General features: G+C 44.4%; 1 protein-coding gene across 1 annotated transcript in view; it reads left to right on the top strand.

Moving 5' to 3' along the window:
- The window catches only part of LOC144111109 (uncharacterized), a 137,071-nt gene that overhangs the window by 94,559 nt on the left and 23,968 nt on the right, over window positions 1-18,544 (top strand). The window contains exons 2-4 of the mRNA XM_077644247.1: window positions 4,988-5,192; window positions 11,661-11,747; window positions 13,998-14,214. Coding sequence (XP_077500373.1) covers window positions 4,988-5,192; window positions 11,661-11,747; window positions 13,998-14,214 — 509 coding nt within the window. The remainder of the gene's footprint in view (window positions 1-4,987; window positions 5,193-11,660; window positions 11,748-13,997; window positions 14,215-18,544) is intronic.

Genomic DNA, 18,544 nt, shown 5'->3' with positions numbered 1-18,544 from the left:
CTTTATACATCGGCTCAACGAATGCGTGGGATCCTGGCCGCACGTGTCGTCAGATACTACTCATATCTCTCAGATTTATTCAAATAAAATCATGGTTCGTTACATAGTGAATTGGGAACTTTCTCCAGCGCAATTATTTTATTCAGATATTTGCGCCTCCGTTGTGAGAAATTATTCGAAAAGCTCATCAACGTTGTTTGCTGAAGGAATTTGCAGGCTGCCTCGTACTCCGTAGCTTCTTCTGTACAGCGTTGGTAATGGGAATAGGGAAAATCAAATAAAACCACTAATATTTTCGAAAGGACGGAAAGTTGTTTTAGGCTTTGAAATATAGGCACTAGAACGACGTATGTAGAAATAGAGAAAATGTATTGATCTAAGCAAGAAATCGAATCACTCCTGTGTCTAGTCGCCAAAATTTCATTTTCTTTTTCAACAACAATAGGAGGTTTTGCAGCCGCCAATTTTTGAATAGGTTTGGATGTGTAGCATGTAGGCTCAATTCTTTCAAGGCAGTTGTCGCCGCTCTGCCTATTTAGCGTCTGCTACCTTGGAAAACTGTAAACCGCGCGTCATGTGTTCGTTCCTATGTCATTCCCGTCGTTCGCGCTGTTGCCTTCAAGAATGTAAAACCAACTCGCCCTTTAGCAATAGTTTTTATTTATTACAGATTCCTCAAGGGCCCTTGGTTGACGGCTTTACATGAGGGGTAAAATTGTAAAACCTTTCAGGAAACAGCAGAAAGGAAAACTTGCGCCGGATTCGATCCTTTGCTGGGAATAAATGCTTTTAAGCAAAGGCCACCCACAGCGTTGACCAAAAGTTCAGCTTCGGGCCATTATTATTGATTTTAGTTGCGCCACTAACATTCTAGTTGTGCAAAATTAAGTTGCTGAGCCGCTGCTCTCTTTTCTTCCTTATATTTTGTGATATTTGTAACGCTTTTGGCGGGCCAAAATTTCTTGGTTGCATTTGGGATCACTCCAATTTCATCGCTCATTGCCTGACGCGCGAGCGTCGTTAGGATGTGTGGTTATGATCTCGTAATGCAGGGAAGCGTTTGTAATCGCTCATAGTCCCTTTGTTAAATCCTCCTCGAACAAACAAACACAGAGAAAGCGTGTAGGTCACGCTTGTGTTTTTTTTTCTCTCCTATTTTTCGACTTGCCATGTTGTAACAAATATTGAACTGATCAACTGAAAAGGACCAATCAATTTACGTGAACAACTTCATGCAAGCTCATGGCCTAGATTTCATACAATTCGACGATTGCTACGCTTACAATTCTATAAATAAGCTGTACCTCACTGCTTCATTTTTCTTTATTTTTCGTTTTCTGTGATCATGTTCATGTTTTCCTTAGTCCAGCCCCCCTCCCCCTCCGTATGTAATGCCCTGCAGGGCTCTTAGAGTATCTCAAATAAATAAATAAATATTCATGTTAGTACAAGCGCCTAATAGGAAATGCGCATATCGACGTAACCCCTTTACTTTCATGGATTGTTAACAGGGATGTAACTTTCGAGGCAATATAAAAAACTATTCCGCTATGCAAGTAACATACGCTTGCTGGCGTTCCTTGTAACCATCACTCACAAGCAATTTAAGATCAATTAGGACTGTAGTTTTACAAGCTTCTCAGTAGTCGCCTCCTGTCACACCACCGAATGCAATGAGCATCTCTCATTTGAGCAAACAGACGGGTGGGGGCAAGACATGCAATATCGCGTCCACTTCGGTTAAAGAACTTATCGTTTTGAGATGGGCAGCTGCTACAGCTACTCTGTTATCCGAAGGGTATTATCCATTCAAAGTTGCACAGGACAGATATATTGGTCGGTGAGAATATGAGTAGCTATGGTAGATGCCCACGATAGCTAAGGCAGAAACACCACTCTCAATAAAAGTAACAATATTTAAAAGACAGACATTTACAGGTCAGCATGTTAAATTGAAGCTTCATTCCCACTACGCAGCGCGGATAGGAAAACGAGGATTATATTACACAGTGATGATAGTAAAAATAGAAGCGGTGACCTGATATGATGGAGACTGGTTCGGCTGCAAAATAGACAGTGCTCGTGACGAAAGAAATAACACATTCAAAGGCGCTTAAAGCAACACGAAAAATGACTCTCGGAGCTGGCTGCTGGAGAAGACAGAAGTATTGAATACAGTAACTTGCAAGGGCGGTCAAACGGGCTAGCTGGTAGTTCATATTACAAAAAAACAGTGCACCTTAAGACAAGGACAGATTAAGATATAACGACGCAGCGCTGTGTCGGTATATCTTCCTCTAGCCTTGTCTTAAGGTGCGTTGTTTTTCCCTCAATATTGAATACAGTTCAGAAGCAAGTCAATGCCACTTGGCGGTGTCATAAAATGGAGCTGCGGTAGGCCTGCGTCATTAAGCAGCATCGACTCATCTTGACTGCTGTAATGACGTTATCATCCGACAAATAAGCAACTTGTCCCCCCCCCCCACCCCCCCCCCCCCCCCCACCCCCCACCCCCTCGGTCTCTTGCCCCCGTTGTTATATCCCTCTACCTATTTCCCAGGCCAGCAGTCAGCCCATCCCGCACCCAACAGCTGCTGTTCGGTTCTTATGAACCCTGTCGCCGGCAGTCTCACACATACAGTCTTTATTGCCCTGAGCCTTGGACATAGCTCGGAAAGCAGACTTGCTGCTTACTCCAATAACGAGAAGCATGTACCCTCGTGCTGACAGCCCTTACCCAAGGCGAAGCTCGTTTGCGCAGAGGCGAGCGAAGGCACAGTGTTGCTTTTTTCGTTTTCGGTGACACCTTTTAGTATAGGTCAAGGGGTCTTCCTTCTTATTTTCTGGTGTGCTCCGCCATCAGAACTTCTCTGGCGCTTTTCGTTTCGCGTTTCTTTGCGTGTTTAGTACTATTTTCACACCATTGTTGGTATTGCTTTGTTGTAGTAAGTGAAAAGCACAGGGAAACATAACCCACCATTGTGCCAAGATTCTTGGATAAAGGCTAGGACAACAACTTGGTCTAAAGCCACTTCCCGTTTCTTCGTCGTTTTTAATAGCAATATCATTAACAATTGCTCCAGAATTTGGGATTCGCTTCGAAACTGGATGAAACGGAGGAATAAGCTTCTCATTGCTTGGTCCCGGGAGTTCCTGCTCTCCATCTACTTCGCATATTATTGCACAATGCACACAAAGAAACTTCAATGGCTTGAAACTCAGTTCTTTTTTTTTAATTAGTTTATGGCCGCCCATCGGCCCAGCGCATCACAAGTCTGTTGATACGAAGGATGCAATTTTAATAGTTTCGTGATGTTCTTTGGCGAGATTCCAGGCGCATACGGTCCGTCAAGCGCCATTTCCACTTTTATATCACTACTGCGAGCGACAACCAAGGCAGCCCCACCTAAATCACAGGTTTCAATCAAACGCTTTTTGCCATATATTAGAGGCCTAGTTCGGGGGATTCGCCGAAGGCGTTACGATGGAAAACTTCGCTTTGCGCAAGCCCAGCAGGAGGGAAAAGAAAATGTGCCGGCTTGTTTTAGGACGCGATTTCCGGGGGAAAAGCCGTCGCAACTCCCGAAAGTTTAAGTGGAGGGGGACAGGCGTCTAGTGAGCTCTGTAAATCATGTGTGCGTCGTAAACAGGCTACCAGGGAACATTCAAAAACAAACAAGGAAAACATCGTCGCTAATTTCCGGAGAGTAATAACTCTAGCGGAAGAGACGTCCAGAGTTAATGAAAAATAAGAAAATAATACTGAAGTGCAGTGTAGGGCTGTAGTCGGGTCGATATACGCCCCACTGAGCGCTGTCCACTGCTGTGCTTTTTGTGTGTGCTGGAGACGGTGAGTAGTGCCTTATCGCAGTGCGTGATGCAGGCCGGGTGGTTCCTTCCAATGCACCACTTGCACTTAAAAGTTTTGAACACCCGCTTCCTGGAAAGTTCGCCCTAAATTAACGTGGGTCTTATCAAGCATGATAAGAGAGAGCGTAAACATGAACTCTGCAGAAAGACACCGGGGTTTCCATGGTTACGAACTAATGAAACACTTCTATCTGCTGCTTCAGTCAAGAAAAGGCAGGAGAGCGTTACAAACCTAACAAAAATAGTTTTTTTCAAGGACTAACCTCTCGTTTAAGCTGGGCTCTGTGCCTTAAATTATTTATTCCTCACAAGGCTGGAAATTTCGTAACAACGCAAAGGAAAGAGAAAGAGCGCGTTTTTAAATTTTGCTTCTAGTGAAAATTGTCCTTCTGCTAATGAAAAAAAAAACGAATCACTGTAACTTAACTTTTTCATTTCTGCTTTTAGGAGGACGAGGGTTAAACTGTATTCAAGATAAATACTAATACTAATTTGTAACTTAGAGGAGAGGAAAATACGCAGAATTATCCGTAATAATTGTAGTGACCTCAGGAAGCAAGTGAAGAAGCGTCGGACAGCTGACAGACGCTTAAGCTGAGCCGGATACTGCGAAACCGCGCCCAGTACTTCATGAATTTTGTGTCCGACTATATCTTCTTCCAAACACTGGCACGTCTCCTGGCACTACGAAAGGCCCAACAACTTCCTTACTAAGGGTGGCCACCTGAAGCGCGCTCGGGCTGTGGTGATAAAGGAGCAAGGTAAAGAACGAAATGGGAAAATAGAGACCCTAGTGGAGGTCCCCCGAATTATATCGACCACATGGGTTTCTACAACTGGCGCTAAAAACTCGCATCATACGGGAGTGATTAGCCTTTCACCTATGTGTTGCATTCTGCATTAAACTTGTTTTGCTTTGAGCCGAAGCTTTCTCCCGCACCCAAGGGTTGAGCAGCCGAACAAGCTACGCTCTTGAGCGAACACGGCGAAATAATGGCAATTTAGCGAGCGATATGACCTCCGTAAGCTTTCGTAAATATTTTTGTAGTGAAGCTTAGTCACAAGTAATCACGATGATTTATAGATCCCGTCCCTCGCCTGATTTCTTTTACTGCAGCCAGCGTCAACAACGTCAGCAGATGATGACCAGGGAGCCCTCTTACACGCGGCCGTGGCCCTCTACGCCAGCTGCTTGCGCGGTGGCAGCGGCAACGGAAACGGCAATGGCAACACCACAGGAGCCGCGGTGCAGCCACAGGCGCTGTACCGGGCTCTTTGCGCCGACGGGGCACGAACTCTGCTCTTGCTGAGAGACGCCCATGGTGAGGACCACCCTCTCATTTCCCTCTGTCTATTTCCGACGTAATTGCCTGCGGCTTTCGTACTGTGCACTTTGTGAGCTGCATATATGCAATGCATAGCAGTTCTTTGAGGCAACATTTTCAGAAATTTGGGTGGCATTGTAATAAATAATTTAGGGAAGAGACTCTCCTTGCATGGGCTAATCCTAATTCAGCTATTTTTTTTTTCGGGGGGGGGGGGGGATGCATATGAATCTAAGACCGAGCAATACGAGTAACGTTGCTTAAAGAATAGGCCTTGCAAAAAAGTTCTTTCTATGATACTCAACAATGATTTCAGTTTTGCAGGTGGCACTGCTGTAAAAAGAATAAAACTTAGCGGCACTCAAATGGTGTCACAGGCACTCACTTTTTAGTAATGTTTGGTTCGTGTGAAAAAAATGTAAAATAAGATTGAAGCAAATTAGTTTACTTGTCATTGCATTTATTTGGATCGGTGTTTCTTGAATGAAAGGCCACCCTGTTGTTCCCGCCTTTTTGAACTTGCAACGTAAGGCGTGAGCACTGAAACGGGGTGGTTCCGCGTTAAATCTTAGCACGAAGTCAGCATTAGTGAAGTTAATTCTGTATCATTAGGTCTCCGTTTCTTTTAGGGTAAGGAAAACGCTAGAGCTCAAAAAACACGCCGTCAAATTTGTCACCTGCGAAAGCTCTGCTCTGTTCAAAATACTCTTTTCCAGCTGCAGTTGCTCTCTTGGCCAGACGGTAGCACTATGTAGCAGTGGGCAAATATGCGAGAGGTGGCCTTGAGGTGATTATTGTGACCAGTGCCATTTTTGGAGGCCTCTGTTTCTCCTGGTTCGCAACTTTAAAACATGCATTTCCAGGGTACGTAGAGAAAGCTGTGATGCCTGCTCTCTTAAGAATGAAGTCGTTAAACATGTGAGCAAAGCACCCTTCTCGTCAAGAAATAAGAGCGCAGACATCTTGATGGATGAATCCGTGACTGACACCACAAAAGACACTGTGATGTTTTTTGTAAATCTGGGGGCACGTAGCGATTTTGCCGAAGATAACCGAGCAACAGTGGTTTGCTTGTTAGCCGCGTAGTGGAACATTTATGGCAGACCTTAAGATCTGAATCTCTCTAAAGTAAAATGAGCGCTCGTCCTTGCGTTCTGACACCTTTCGTTATTTAGTGGTGCCGTAAAGGTTCCGTAGTATGGTTGAGAAGCAAAAACTTGTTGCTCGGTTACTTTTGGTAAACGCGGTACGTCATCTGCTTTGTGCCCACGTGATGTACAAGTGAAGTAAAGCTATGCTTAAGTCTTCACATTGTTCTGGCTCTCCTTCCTGCGTCCCTCGTTGCTGGCATTGAAATGCGGACCAGCTATGTATTTTGAAAGAAATGTTTTACACTTTAAAGAGTTTCCCTCATAAATATATAATTGAACGTGACGAGAGATCCAAGAAACGCGGAAAATCGCCACCACGTAAGCCAAGAATGATTGATGATTGAACACTACTCTCCGTGAACATATGAAATCAACGTACCAACGTCGCCGGCGATAGCGATCTCCAAATGACCAATATAAAAATTCGCGAAGTTGCTAAACTTTTATGAAGAAAACTTGAGAGTAGGAAAAACTATAGACAAACAGTAATAGAAGGTTAATCGGTTTGTTGTTTATTTCTTCATTGTGCAAGACATACGTGTTGCGACTTTGCCCTTGTCCTCATGTTTCTCTGTGTTGGTCGCCTTCCTTACGCACTTCTTGCCATCATGAAGTTCTTTTGAGCAATTATCAAGCACGCCAAAAAAGTTCTGCGCTCACTACCAAATATTATAGCCCTAAACGAAGTATTCGTTTTGTTATATGTGTGAGGTACTTGCGACCACTGGTGTAACAAATGGAACAATTATGACAAGTAATTTTTGCGGTCACCATCACCTTGGGGTTCACACGCACTGATGGACGAGTGGGCTACGTAGCGCCTACGGATATGTTGCCTGCGTTCTCTTCTACGTGTTCTTTCTTTTCGACGTCTTTTCGTAAAAAGTCGGAGTGTACATATGATAGCTACGAAACTGGAGCCTTACTAAAAATATCCTAACGCATTTTATTACGAAGCAGTAATTTACGCAGATGTAACGGGCATTTCATGGCGGTAGCGTTCTCCAAGAAGAAGAGAAAGACTGAAACTTTTCTTCTTATAATGAAAGCGAATCAGCCACCGTAGAACAGACATTTTCCAGTTCAGAACCCGTGCCTGATTTCTGGACGGTGATGAAACTACTTCTTAGGAGTTTTCGCATCTTCTTTTCTGCATCTAAACGCTCGCTTTCTATCTCGTCTAATCTGTCAGCGAAATAAATGATGATGAATGGGGTCGTATTTTTTTTCTTCTGTCACGTCTTGGTCATTGTGATACCATGCGTGCCTATAAGGACCTCCTCACGGGGAGATTTGTGGCTCTTTAAAGATGCGTGCACTCTGCAGCGTGTTGTGGTTATGGCTCTGGCTGTAGCCCACGACTCGCTTTTTGCTACAAAAATTTCCTGTGTTGTTGCGCGTCTTTCCTTAGCTGGGGGCCAAACGTGCTTAGCCATTCGAAACGAGATATGGGTTGTGAACATGTATTCATTTAGAGTATCTGCTATAAAACCAAGTTGACTATCGCATTACATTTCCGAAATTTTCTGTGAGCGTAGTTTGGTAAGAAAATTGAAAGAATTACTTTTCCGGAAGCAGAAACCCCCCTTGCGCAGTATAATATAGTGTTTTTTTTTCACGCAAAAAAAAAACTAGGTAAAAATTTCACGTGGAAAGGGGGCAGATTCTGCATATTTTATCCTTCTTTGAGCAGCGGGCAGCATTTTCTAAGTTGAACGTGTTTGCTCCCGATCATATTTTTGTTGTGCTGTTGCCAGTTTTTAACTGGAAAGGCGCAATACAGTTCCTGCGCACTGCGCTATCAAAACGATCAGACCGTTCGCTAGAATTCTGAATAAAGTTTCACTTTTTTCAAGACCGTACTGTCACCACTTAAAACATAGTGCTTGTGAGGACGAAAGTTTTTTTTCGACAAGGTTCTGTGGGCAAAAAATCGAGTTTATTACCTGAAAAAAAAAGTCATACTCCAAATAGATAAAGCGAAACGGAATAAAACATTTTCAGTGGAAATAACACATAAAAGAGAAAAGCACACTCGAAAGTGCCGTTATCAGTCATCATTTCTTGTACTTTAAAACACTTGCTTTATATATATTAGCGCATTCATTGTATATCAATATTTTGCCAACCGACACTGAATCTTCCGGTTACACATTCTCAAATGAGAATCCAGATCAGACACAGAATCCTCCGGTTGTGCATTCTCAAATGAGAATCCAGATCAGACACAGAATCCTCCGGTTGTGCATTCTCAAATGAGAATCCAGATCAGACAGATAAGATGTGATACACACAGAGGTCTATGCTTGATACCCGTGTTGCTTTCAAGAAGTGTGAAAGGTACCGAAGAAACAGAGATACATATAAACTTGAATGTAACGCGTGTACTCGACCTTAGGTCCCTTTAAGTAAAGAGCTTGTTGTTTATGTCCTCATGCTCAGTGCCGTGCTCATTTTATCAGCGCCACATGACATCGGCTCTTGCTGCTTTGAAACGGTCTACAAGGCGCACACATACCATACAATACTAGCTGTTACTTACCTAGCATGACTGAAGACCCCCGATGCAAGCCAGTTTATAAGCCCAGTGATGTAGTCTAGAATTTCGTTTCATTCCTGCAAAAACTTGATTAGCGCTCAAAGCGAGCTGGTATATGCACCTCGCAACGCTTCACGCAGTCAAATTTTAATCATCTGGAAGCTGTTCTCATTTCGAGGGCTCTTGGTGTGATGGCCCCAAGCAACAGTACCAAATATTTATCGTGTCTTAAGATTAAACACCTAGCACTCCAAGACAAATGTGAACTGCCAGTCTTTACCACCTGAATATTGCGGTATCTTAGAATTGGCTCTCATTCGCCACTGACTTTACATCGCAGGGCGCAGGAGAGGGCACAGAAAAAAACTAGCCGCATGAAAGGAGCTGGGGCGCCGGCATTTCCTGAGCGAACAATCGGGATGATCACCACAGCTACTAAACCGAAAGTCATGCAATGATCCCGTGTGGAATGTTCCATTCATTGTGAGCGATTCAGTGTTGCACCTTACTTGCGATGTCATTTTTGAACGCTTTAGAGATTTGGTTGCACGTAACGCAAATACTTCCCAAAGGAATAGATGGGACAGCCGGCGTCGTAGCTCAGTTGGTAGAGCACCGGAAGGGAAGTTCGGAGGTGGTGTGTAGGGATCACACCGGTGGCACATGGTTCTGTTTTAATGCGAATGAACTGCTAGTCCCTTAACGACAGAGGCCGGCGGCATGTGTGTGTGCTCGCAGATGGTACAGAAAGTCCTAGCAATGTGAAGAAAAATGGGGCGACGTCATGACATTCGTCTACATATAACCACCACTGGCCGACCTCCATCTGGCAGCATTCATTTGGTGATATTCGTACCTAAATTGTGAAGCAACCATTTGTGGTGTAGCGTTCCGGGTAGTTCATATGAGTTCTCGTTGCACATACGGTTGAACTACGATATGCCGAATTTCAAGGGGCTAAGCGATTACCTTGTTATAGGCGTAGCTTGCAACGGCTATAAAAAATCTTTGCGACCTCTTGGAGGACTCCAAAATCCTATGACTCTTAGCCCCCGCCTTTGTAGGTTAATGTGGTACTATTGAGATCATTACTTGAGGTGGCAAGCGTGCCCAGTACGCTGCTTGTTGGGAAATTTTCTTTGGTTGTGAAACCAGCTGTGGCTCCGCACATGGTCTCTAGTTTTTTGTGTGTTTGTAGATCTTGTTAAGTGCATTTTGTGACATGGCTCACCGACAGTGCCCCGCGATGTATACATCGAGTCAGCCGCCGAAATGTTCGCTCACACATTTGCGCCGCTTCTGGTGGCGTAAATAAAGCATGATGTGAAGAGTTCAAAATAGAGTCACGTTGTCGGGTCTTTCCAGCCACCAGTTATAGAGTTGGCGTCGTCAAGGTATGTTGCCGCTCTTTTGGAGAGCTTTTATGCGAGAATTTTTTTATTGCCGGTCATTGAGATCATCACGTTATCGTAAGCCATACGGTGCGAAACCGAAAAGGTAAATGGGGATTCTTGTCACACTTCAATTTTTCAAATGATTTACAACATAACTTTCAATTTCTATAAGAAGCTTCATTCCAATGTCCAGCTACATGCATTCAAGACAGTGTTTAAAAGCCCAATTATGCTCTGATTGACTCAGATATCCTTTTGCATGATATCAGACGCAGTTGCAAAATATTTTTCGTTTGTCCATTTGTGAACACGTTTTCGCTGTAGCTACAGCTCTTGCTTAAGCTTTAAAAATGAGCTAGTCTGTAAGTGCATTTTGAGAAGTTTTCTGCATGTTTGTTGTTCTGCAACATCAAGTATCAAACGCGGCTATCTGCCATGACATTCATTGCGGATGTTCGTGTTTCAGGTAATATATCTACTCGGCCATGAATATTCTCCTGGTCACTTGTGTGATCATGGCCATCCTGGCGTTTGAGTGTTCTCGTGTTATATCGTGATTTTTGTCAGGACTGTTTATAAACTTCATGTAAAACCAGCCATCCCAACGAACTCTGGACAGGCGCACTGTGTCAACTGGAACTTTTTATGGACAAAATATGTTATATATTCTAAGATTCAACAATACCAATCAATATATCGGCATACGTTCCCGAATCACGTTTGCATTTTGTTGCTATTAACGTTCCTGATGTCGTCATAAACGTTGTCCATCGGTTTTATACAGCAGTTTAAACTGCTGGATAAATATATTGGGCAAACTTTAAAATATTTTGCTAGGCATAGGAAGGAGGGATCGTTGTCTTCAATTTTTCTATGACAGTAGCTTACAATATTCTAAAGTTGCATCGTAATTAAAATTACTGCCCAAGAATCATGAACTTTGGTACAACTATATCACATTTGCAGGCTGAGACTAGTCTTCTAATACAGAAAGTTCACCAAGTGTGCCCACTATAATACTCACTCCAACCGCATTGTCATTCTTTAAGTGAGAATGTGTATGTATCAAAATTTCCTCTCTCGCATTGACAACAATATCGCAGGAGACAACCTCTTTGGATTGATCTGTAAAATGTGTAGTTTTAATTTGCACATCTATTTACGTCTTATGCAGCATGAGTGTCCGTTTCGCTTAATTAAACCTAAACTTAAAGGCAGCGTTAGCTGCGTTTCGGGATAAAAATATGACCACTTCCGCATGCCCAATGTCCCAGCTCGTCGCGCTCCATGATATATATCACTTTGAATGCATGATGCTACTTGTTGGATTTACAACGAAACGTTTCGCTTTTCGCTACCCTCTATTCCATCTTCCATGCAGAGGTCGTTCACGAGTGGGAGTCCAACGGCCGTGGCCAGGCAGTAAGCAGTCCTGAGTTGTCGCCAAGTGCACCGCACGGTTCCACAGGTTAGTACGCGTAGCGGGTGGTGGCATTTGCAGTTGGGGAATGGGGCACCACATGATGCAAGAGCTAGTGGTACTCAATCTCAATATTATTGTTATATGTTCTATAAGTGAACATAGGAATTTCCTTGTAAGCGCCAAAGTAATTAGGGAAGAGCAATTTTACGTTGCATACCATTTCACTGGCAACATTGACTGGTGGACTAAAGCACTAGGCTTTAAAACTGCCACAAGGCAAGGTATTTCTGCCCTGAACTCCATAGGCCAAGCGCTTATCCTTACCCTTTACGCTCTCTGTTTTTTTTTTGTCGGCCTCGACACCTAATGGCGTCCCTGGTATGACGTAAACAATGCTGATTTTTTTTTTAAGCCGAGAGGAATGAGTGCGATAAGTTTCCTAGAAACCTTAGCGAAAAGTCCTAATCAAACAGACAGCGACTCGACAAATCCAAGCCCCCTCCCCCCTCCCCTCCGGGTACTTTGATAACATTTAAGATACTCGTATAAAAGTACCGCTGGCGGCGAATGAAACGAAAAGTACGGATAGTAAGACGACGCTCCGGAAGTGTGAAGAAAGCTATCCGTTTTGAAAAGATACCAGTCGATCAATTTTTGAATGACGGCTTGCATTGTTTTACGTGACGTGTCAATACCAGCCCGTGCAGCACATCTTAGGCTAGAAATTTTTACTTTTTACATACAGTGAGCCCTGAAAGTATGAGTAGGCCGAAAGAATGAACGAAAAAGGAAGAAAAGTTACCGTAGTTATAATATAGGACGAAGAGAGACAAATAGGGTACAGTTATGCAGAAGTATGCGCCGAATAGCAATCATAACACTGTGTTACGGGAATGAAATTGGAAATAACACGCTTTGTATCTCTTAGGAGCTCTACCGCAGTAAAAAACGGACGATAGACATTCGCAAGACGCTTCACAATACAGTTTATCTCTGGAAATATTTCCCTCGTACAGCTTTAAATTCAATAAATACCCGCTCATAACAACAAAATTTGTCATAGTAGTATTATAGCGCATACGAAGACATCAGGCGTATGCAAATCGGGATAGCACATTTCACTCACCAGCACGTAGCTGGGGTAGGTTTTTCAAATATCCTGAGCATTATTTGAATAGAACGAACGGCGTATCAACCGTCCGTGCGCCTCCTGTGAAAAAACTAAATGTGAAGGGTTGCCGCCTACTCCCTCATGAGAGGAAGGGGAATGTTTTAAATATAATGACAGGTCAAAGAAAAATCTTCCCAGCTAGAGTTCGAGCCCTAAAATGCTTGAGACAACGGCAGTGGTTCCACCAGCTTCCATCACAAGTGTTACGACATCACCTGAAACGTTTTTTTTTCTTGAAATACAACGTTAACCTCAATCAACCAAAAGGAATCGTAGAGAGGCCTTGAAATATAAAAACACTGCCATGATACCTTAAGAAATATGCAGGTTGGAGAAAGAAAAAGAGACAAATTAGGAAAAGGAAAAGTAGGAAGTATGTACAGAAAGGGTATAAACTGCGCGAACAAGACGGGACGAGAGGCACACAAATCGACAAACAAAGCGCAGACTTCCAACTGATTTTATTTGTGAAAAACACATCGTTAATAAGGCCAGAGAACATAAGAAAAAATAAGAAAAACACTATCACCATAGGGTTCAACGATAGAAACATCAGCAGAAATTTACAAGTTAATCAGATCCGATGTGAACACGAACGTGCCCTTCTAAAAACTCTAGCTCTGGTGTCGATAGCGACAGCGAGGGCGAGCTAACGCAGTCGTCACCCCTTTTGGCTATCAGCAAAGCTTCGATAACCTCCCTTTCAGTTTTGCTGCGTGCATACGAGAGGAAAGCAGTTTTGTCTAGGTAGGGAACGCAGTTGTATAGGAAAGTATGTATAGGAAACATTCAGGCGTATGCTCTGTGCCAAGCTTTGTGGCTTGTTAGACATGTCTAGTAGACTACATCCCATGAAAGTCATCGGAAATCTCGTCCCAAACACTAAAGTTTTAGCGTTCATAAGACGCTCAAAAAGACCCCACTGAGCTTTGAAGCTAACCTTGTGGGCTCTACATTTTTCACAAAGCCTGTAGTAGTAGCTCGCAAGGTAAATTTCTAGGGGAAAAAAACCCGATTTCTCTTTTCATCAACTAGGGGCTACTTCCTCTTGGTTAGGCAGCGTCCTTATTCACTAAGCGGCTCCTTCGAAGGCGTCGTCAAAAGATGCCTGCGCCTACTCACAGAGATCAACAACAACCCACCGGAGTCCAAGGGTGAAGCGACACCCGTGGCCGCCAAGCCGTGGCAGAGAATCGTGCCCCTCGAGCGGACAGCTGAGGGCGTCGGTGCTCCTCGCCAAGGTTCCGAAGAAGACGAGGTGACGCCGGAGAGCGAGGAGGAAGGAGTTCGCGCTGACAACGAGGAGCGGGACGACCGCGTCTGGATCGCCTGGTCGGCCAGGTTTGCCGATTCGGAATTTTCTTTCTAGAAGAGATTCTTTTTAACGCGTTAGCGTTATGGTTCCGGCGCTGCAGAAAATACGGCGTCAGCATTGTGAGCGAAAAGTCCCCGGAGTAGCAACCTAGGTGGGTCGCCTTAGTCACGTGCCCTTTGGCGTCATTACAACAGTCCCGAAGGATTATTATCAAACGGACCTCCGTGACAGGTGAAAGTTAATTAAGGATTGGTCGCGAGGGATTGCTCGGGAAGAGCAGCTTGGGGTACACAAATGCCACCTTTGGCAGCACCTGCCATCGCAGTGCAGTGCTGCAGCGATATTAAGGCGAAAGCCTTTAATGGTTCATACTCGCGTGTCCGGTGTAACGCTGTCTTCCACGAATAAGGTGGCAAACAATCAGGATAGCAGAAAATGAATGGTAGCATCAGACAGAGGGGACAAAATGTAACCCCACGCCTAGTTTGATGACTCTAGAGTGAGTAGTTAATTATAGCCAATTATAGAGAAAAACAAAGGAAACAACCAAATGCGTCCATATAGCACAGACGTCGATATAGCGACGGGAGAGGGTGACGTCACACCCGGGGTCGTCATGCTAACGGCTCGCGCGCTGGTGGCGCCATTTGCGCGCCGCCAACAGAGAAGCCAGAAGCCAGAGAAGAAAAGAAGGAAGCCAGAGAAGCAGACCGGGCAAGCGCCAACCACGTCGTCTAGATCGAAAGTGTGCCAAGGTGCCAAACACTAGAATCGCAGTCTAAAGTGCGGCCAAAGGCTTTCGCCTTGCCGCACTTTAGATTGCCGCACTTCAGGGCAGTGTTGCAGGGTATGGCGCATTGCTTAATGGCCGCATCACTTCATTCGGAGTGCACATGGTGTGACGACTCCTTGCGATCTATGAAATTAAACTACAGAATTACAAATTCCGAATATATGCACAATAACCCTACAATGCTATTTCGCCATACCCGTAAGGCGGAGATGAAGTGTTCGCTGCAGTTTATTTATTTACTGATACGCTGGTTATAGATGACGGAAGGACTGCGGCAGGCATCCCGTCTTTTCATAGCAACACATCGGGTGGGCGTTCATCAAGCACGTTAACCCAGGTTCTCAGAGAATTTCGAATTAAGAAGGGGAACGGAAGTTAAGGGTTAAAAAAATTTACCATGCAGATGGCTGGCGGCGAGCGCCTGTAGGGGGCAGATGGTCAATGAGAGGAGAAGCATTTTGCAATGATGTTTTTTGTGTGTACGTTCGTACTACAGCCATTTCTCAATGTTACGTACCAAAATATCTTGCGCAGTTGTTTGTCTGTGTTTCCTCCTGCTTCTTTGTTTGAAGGGCTTGGTTAAACACTGCTCAGACTTCTTTAGAAGTGTTTCTCTGCTCATCGAAGAAATTATAATCTATATAATTTGGTTTATTTCTTTTATAAAGCACCACCAAACAGATATCTACAAATTTAGACTTCTCTACAACGATGTCCGTTTATTTCTTGAAATGGTGAATGTTTCTCATCGCTGTTACTGTGTACTAAGCCATGATTCAGTTTGCGCTGCGCGTCTTCATTGCGCCATTCAAGAGAACCGCGCAAAATGAAGCGCGTTTGCTTAAAGATCGAGTTCTGGTCACAACACGAGTTGAAAATTTCAGTATGTTGCACAGCAGCCGTAAGTTGTTCCGCTTACAAAACAAGCTCAGTTGCATGCTTCCGCTTGTAGTTTATCGTTCCGATTCGCTCCTGCACTGATTTGACAAGAAGAAAAGAAACCATCTGAACAAGAATCAAACTAGTGTTTAGCATATATTGGACTTCCTAAATAATCCTGTCATTTCATGTCTTCATTGCTCTAGCGGCAATCAACAAATCAGCACATTTAATAGTGGCCACTGCCAATTTTTAGTTAATACTCAGCAGCGCGATGAAAACTTTGGACCTCTATTAAACTTTCGACGTGACCACTGATTTGTCCAGCACGTGCAGATAATTTCGTGCACACTAGTGCCCTGCAAAGCATTCTAAAGAAGGATAGTGCCCTTTTCTTATTTCTTCTGCAAAATACCCACATAGTGGTATGTCATTGGGTGTCGAGCTTTTAATTGTTTGATTTGATCACGTGACGATTGAATAACATCAATGGAGTCGTTTGCGTTGCCGTACGCTGGTTACTAAACACCGCAAAGCACAATAAGTGGTAAGGGATATTTTTTATGATGGCGGTGGCACGGATTTTCCTTATTGTAGGCGCTCATGGCTGACTAAAGAAGATGTTGCCTTATTCGACGCCTTAACTTAGGCAGGAGGAGAAAGCTGCAGTCAGTAGATAGAGGTACAAGTGTATAAACTAGCGTGTCTCCACTATTCCCGTGCTGTGGTCTGAGTCTGGCAAGATTCGTTCAGTAATCGTTGGCGCGAAGCATACATTAATATAACATTACTAAAAGAGGAATACCTCACAGTGAAACGCTGCAGAAGCGCACAAAATTAGTACTCAACTGAATACGTCCTTACATATAAAGAACACCACAAATACATGGGTTTATGGGGGCTTAATGTCCCAAGGTGACTCAGGCTATGAGGGACACCGTAGGGAAGGGCTCCGGAAATTTCGACCACATGGGGTTCATTAGCATGCACTGACATCGCACAGTACACGGGCCTTTAGAATTTCGCCTTCATCGAAATTCGATTGCCGCGGCCGGGATCGAACGCGCATCTTCCGGGTCAGCAGTCGAATTATGATACATCGTTCTGGCGCACGAAAAACACGGACGAAGGAAGAACAGACACACAATCGCCGGACATCAACTGAAGTTTATTCACAGGAACCAGTCCTATATGTACACATGTGACCACCAGGTAACTGATATCAAAAGCACAAAATCGGGAAAACCAAAAGGCAATCAACCAGAGACACAGGTTCCATATCGCACACGTGCCTTCATGCAAATCGCCCACAATTTCTGTGCCTAGCTGACACGATCAACACCGTTAGCCTTCAGATAATCTAGTTCCTTTGTTCTAAGCACAATAGAGGGAGTACTGACGCAGTGATCTTTATCATTGGCAATACAGAGGGCTTCAAAAATTTCCCGGCTTTTCTGAGTCCTGAACTTTCTTAACACACTTGTTTCTTCCAAAAATGCCTTGCATGCTGGCTTATACGAACAACGGCGAATGTGGTCAGCTAAATGACCTCCGCCACTAATCGAAGTTACTGTCCTGCGATGCTCTAGCAAGCGTTCGTTGATACAGCGCCCGGTTTGTCCAATGTAGCGTTTGCCACAGGCGAGAGGGATGTTATACACCACGCCAACCTTGCAGTCGACGAGGGCTTTGGTGTGCCTAATTTTGCAGGCAGACCTCTTTTTGGGTTCGTTAACTAGGCGGCACAGGCGTCCCAGCTTCTCCGGAGCTGAAAACACTACACGGACGCCGCACTTGTCCCCGACCATCTTGAGGCGGTGCGAGACCTTGTGCCAGTAAGGCACAACGACAGGTCGCTGTTGCGGGCGTGTGTTATCCACCTGCCTGTGCCGTCCACCAGATTTTACTTCGCTAATCTGGCTTTCGACCACTGAGACCACGATTTCTCTCTGGAAACCTGCCTTCTCCAGACGCCTTAGTTGGGCATGGACACTCTCCCGGACACGATGCTCACACGACTTGGCTAGAGCAGAGCGGATGCAGTTTTTTGCAATAGCTCTCTTCACGAGCTTAGAATGAGCCGATTTGTAGTTACTAATTTGTTTTCTCGACCGTGGCTTGTACTGCCAGCACACGCGCGTTTCCTGAAAAATAAAGCACACATCTAGATACTGGATGTGCCCTTCCTGCGGCAGTTCGTGCGTGAACTTCATGCCAAAGGCGTTGCAAACAAAAATGTCAATAATGTCGTCCACGACAATACCCCTATCCCGAGCCTCAGTCGCGTTCATTACTACAAGGTAGTCGTCTACGTATCTAAAAACTTTCAGCACGCTGGCGTTGTAAAGGGACGCCTGAATGCGCTTGTCAAGGGTGGATAAAAATATATCGCTTAAAAGCGGTGCTAGGCAGGAGCCTATGCACATTCCTTTTTGGATGAGGCAACGATCATTGAAGGTGACAATGGTGGATGAAAGATAAAATCTTAAAAGCTCTAGAAAATTGTCGGTAGATAACCCTGTCATATTCTGAAAAGCCACAGGCCCGGCGTCTTCAATGAAAGTTCTGACCGCGCAAAACAGCACTGAGCCACCGTAGCGGCGCACCAAAAATGTGCCGAGAAATAAGAGCGGGGAAGCAGCGTTCAGGTGATATGACCCGGAAAAAATTATTTTGTATTACTC

Source organism: Amblyomma americanum, chromosome 11 (assembly GCF_052857255.1).
Source record: "Amblyomma americanum isolate KBUSLIRL-KWMA chromosome 11, ASM5285725v1, whole genome shotgun sequence".
Classification (NCBI taxonomy): Eukaryota; Metazoa; Arthropoda; class Arachnida; order Ixodida; family Ixodidae; genus Amblyomma; species Amblyomma americanum.
This window is presented reverse-complemented; position numbering and strand designations above follow the sequence as displayed.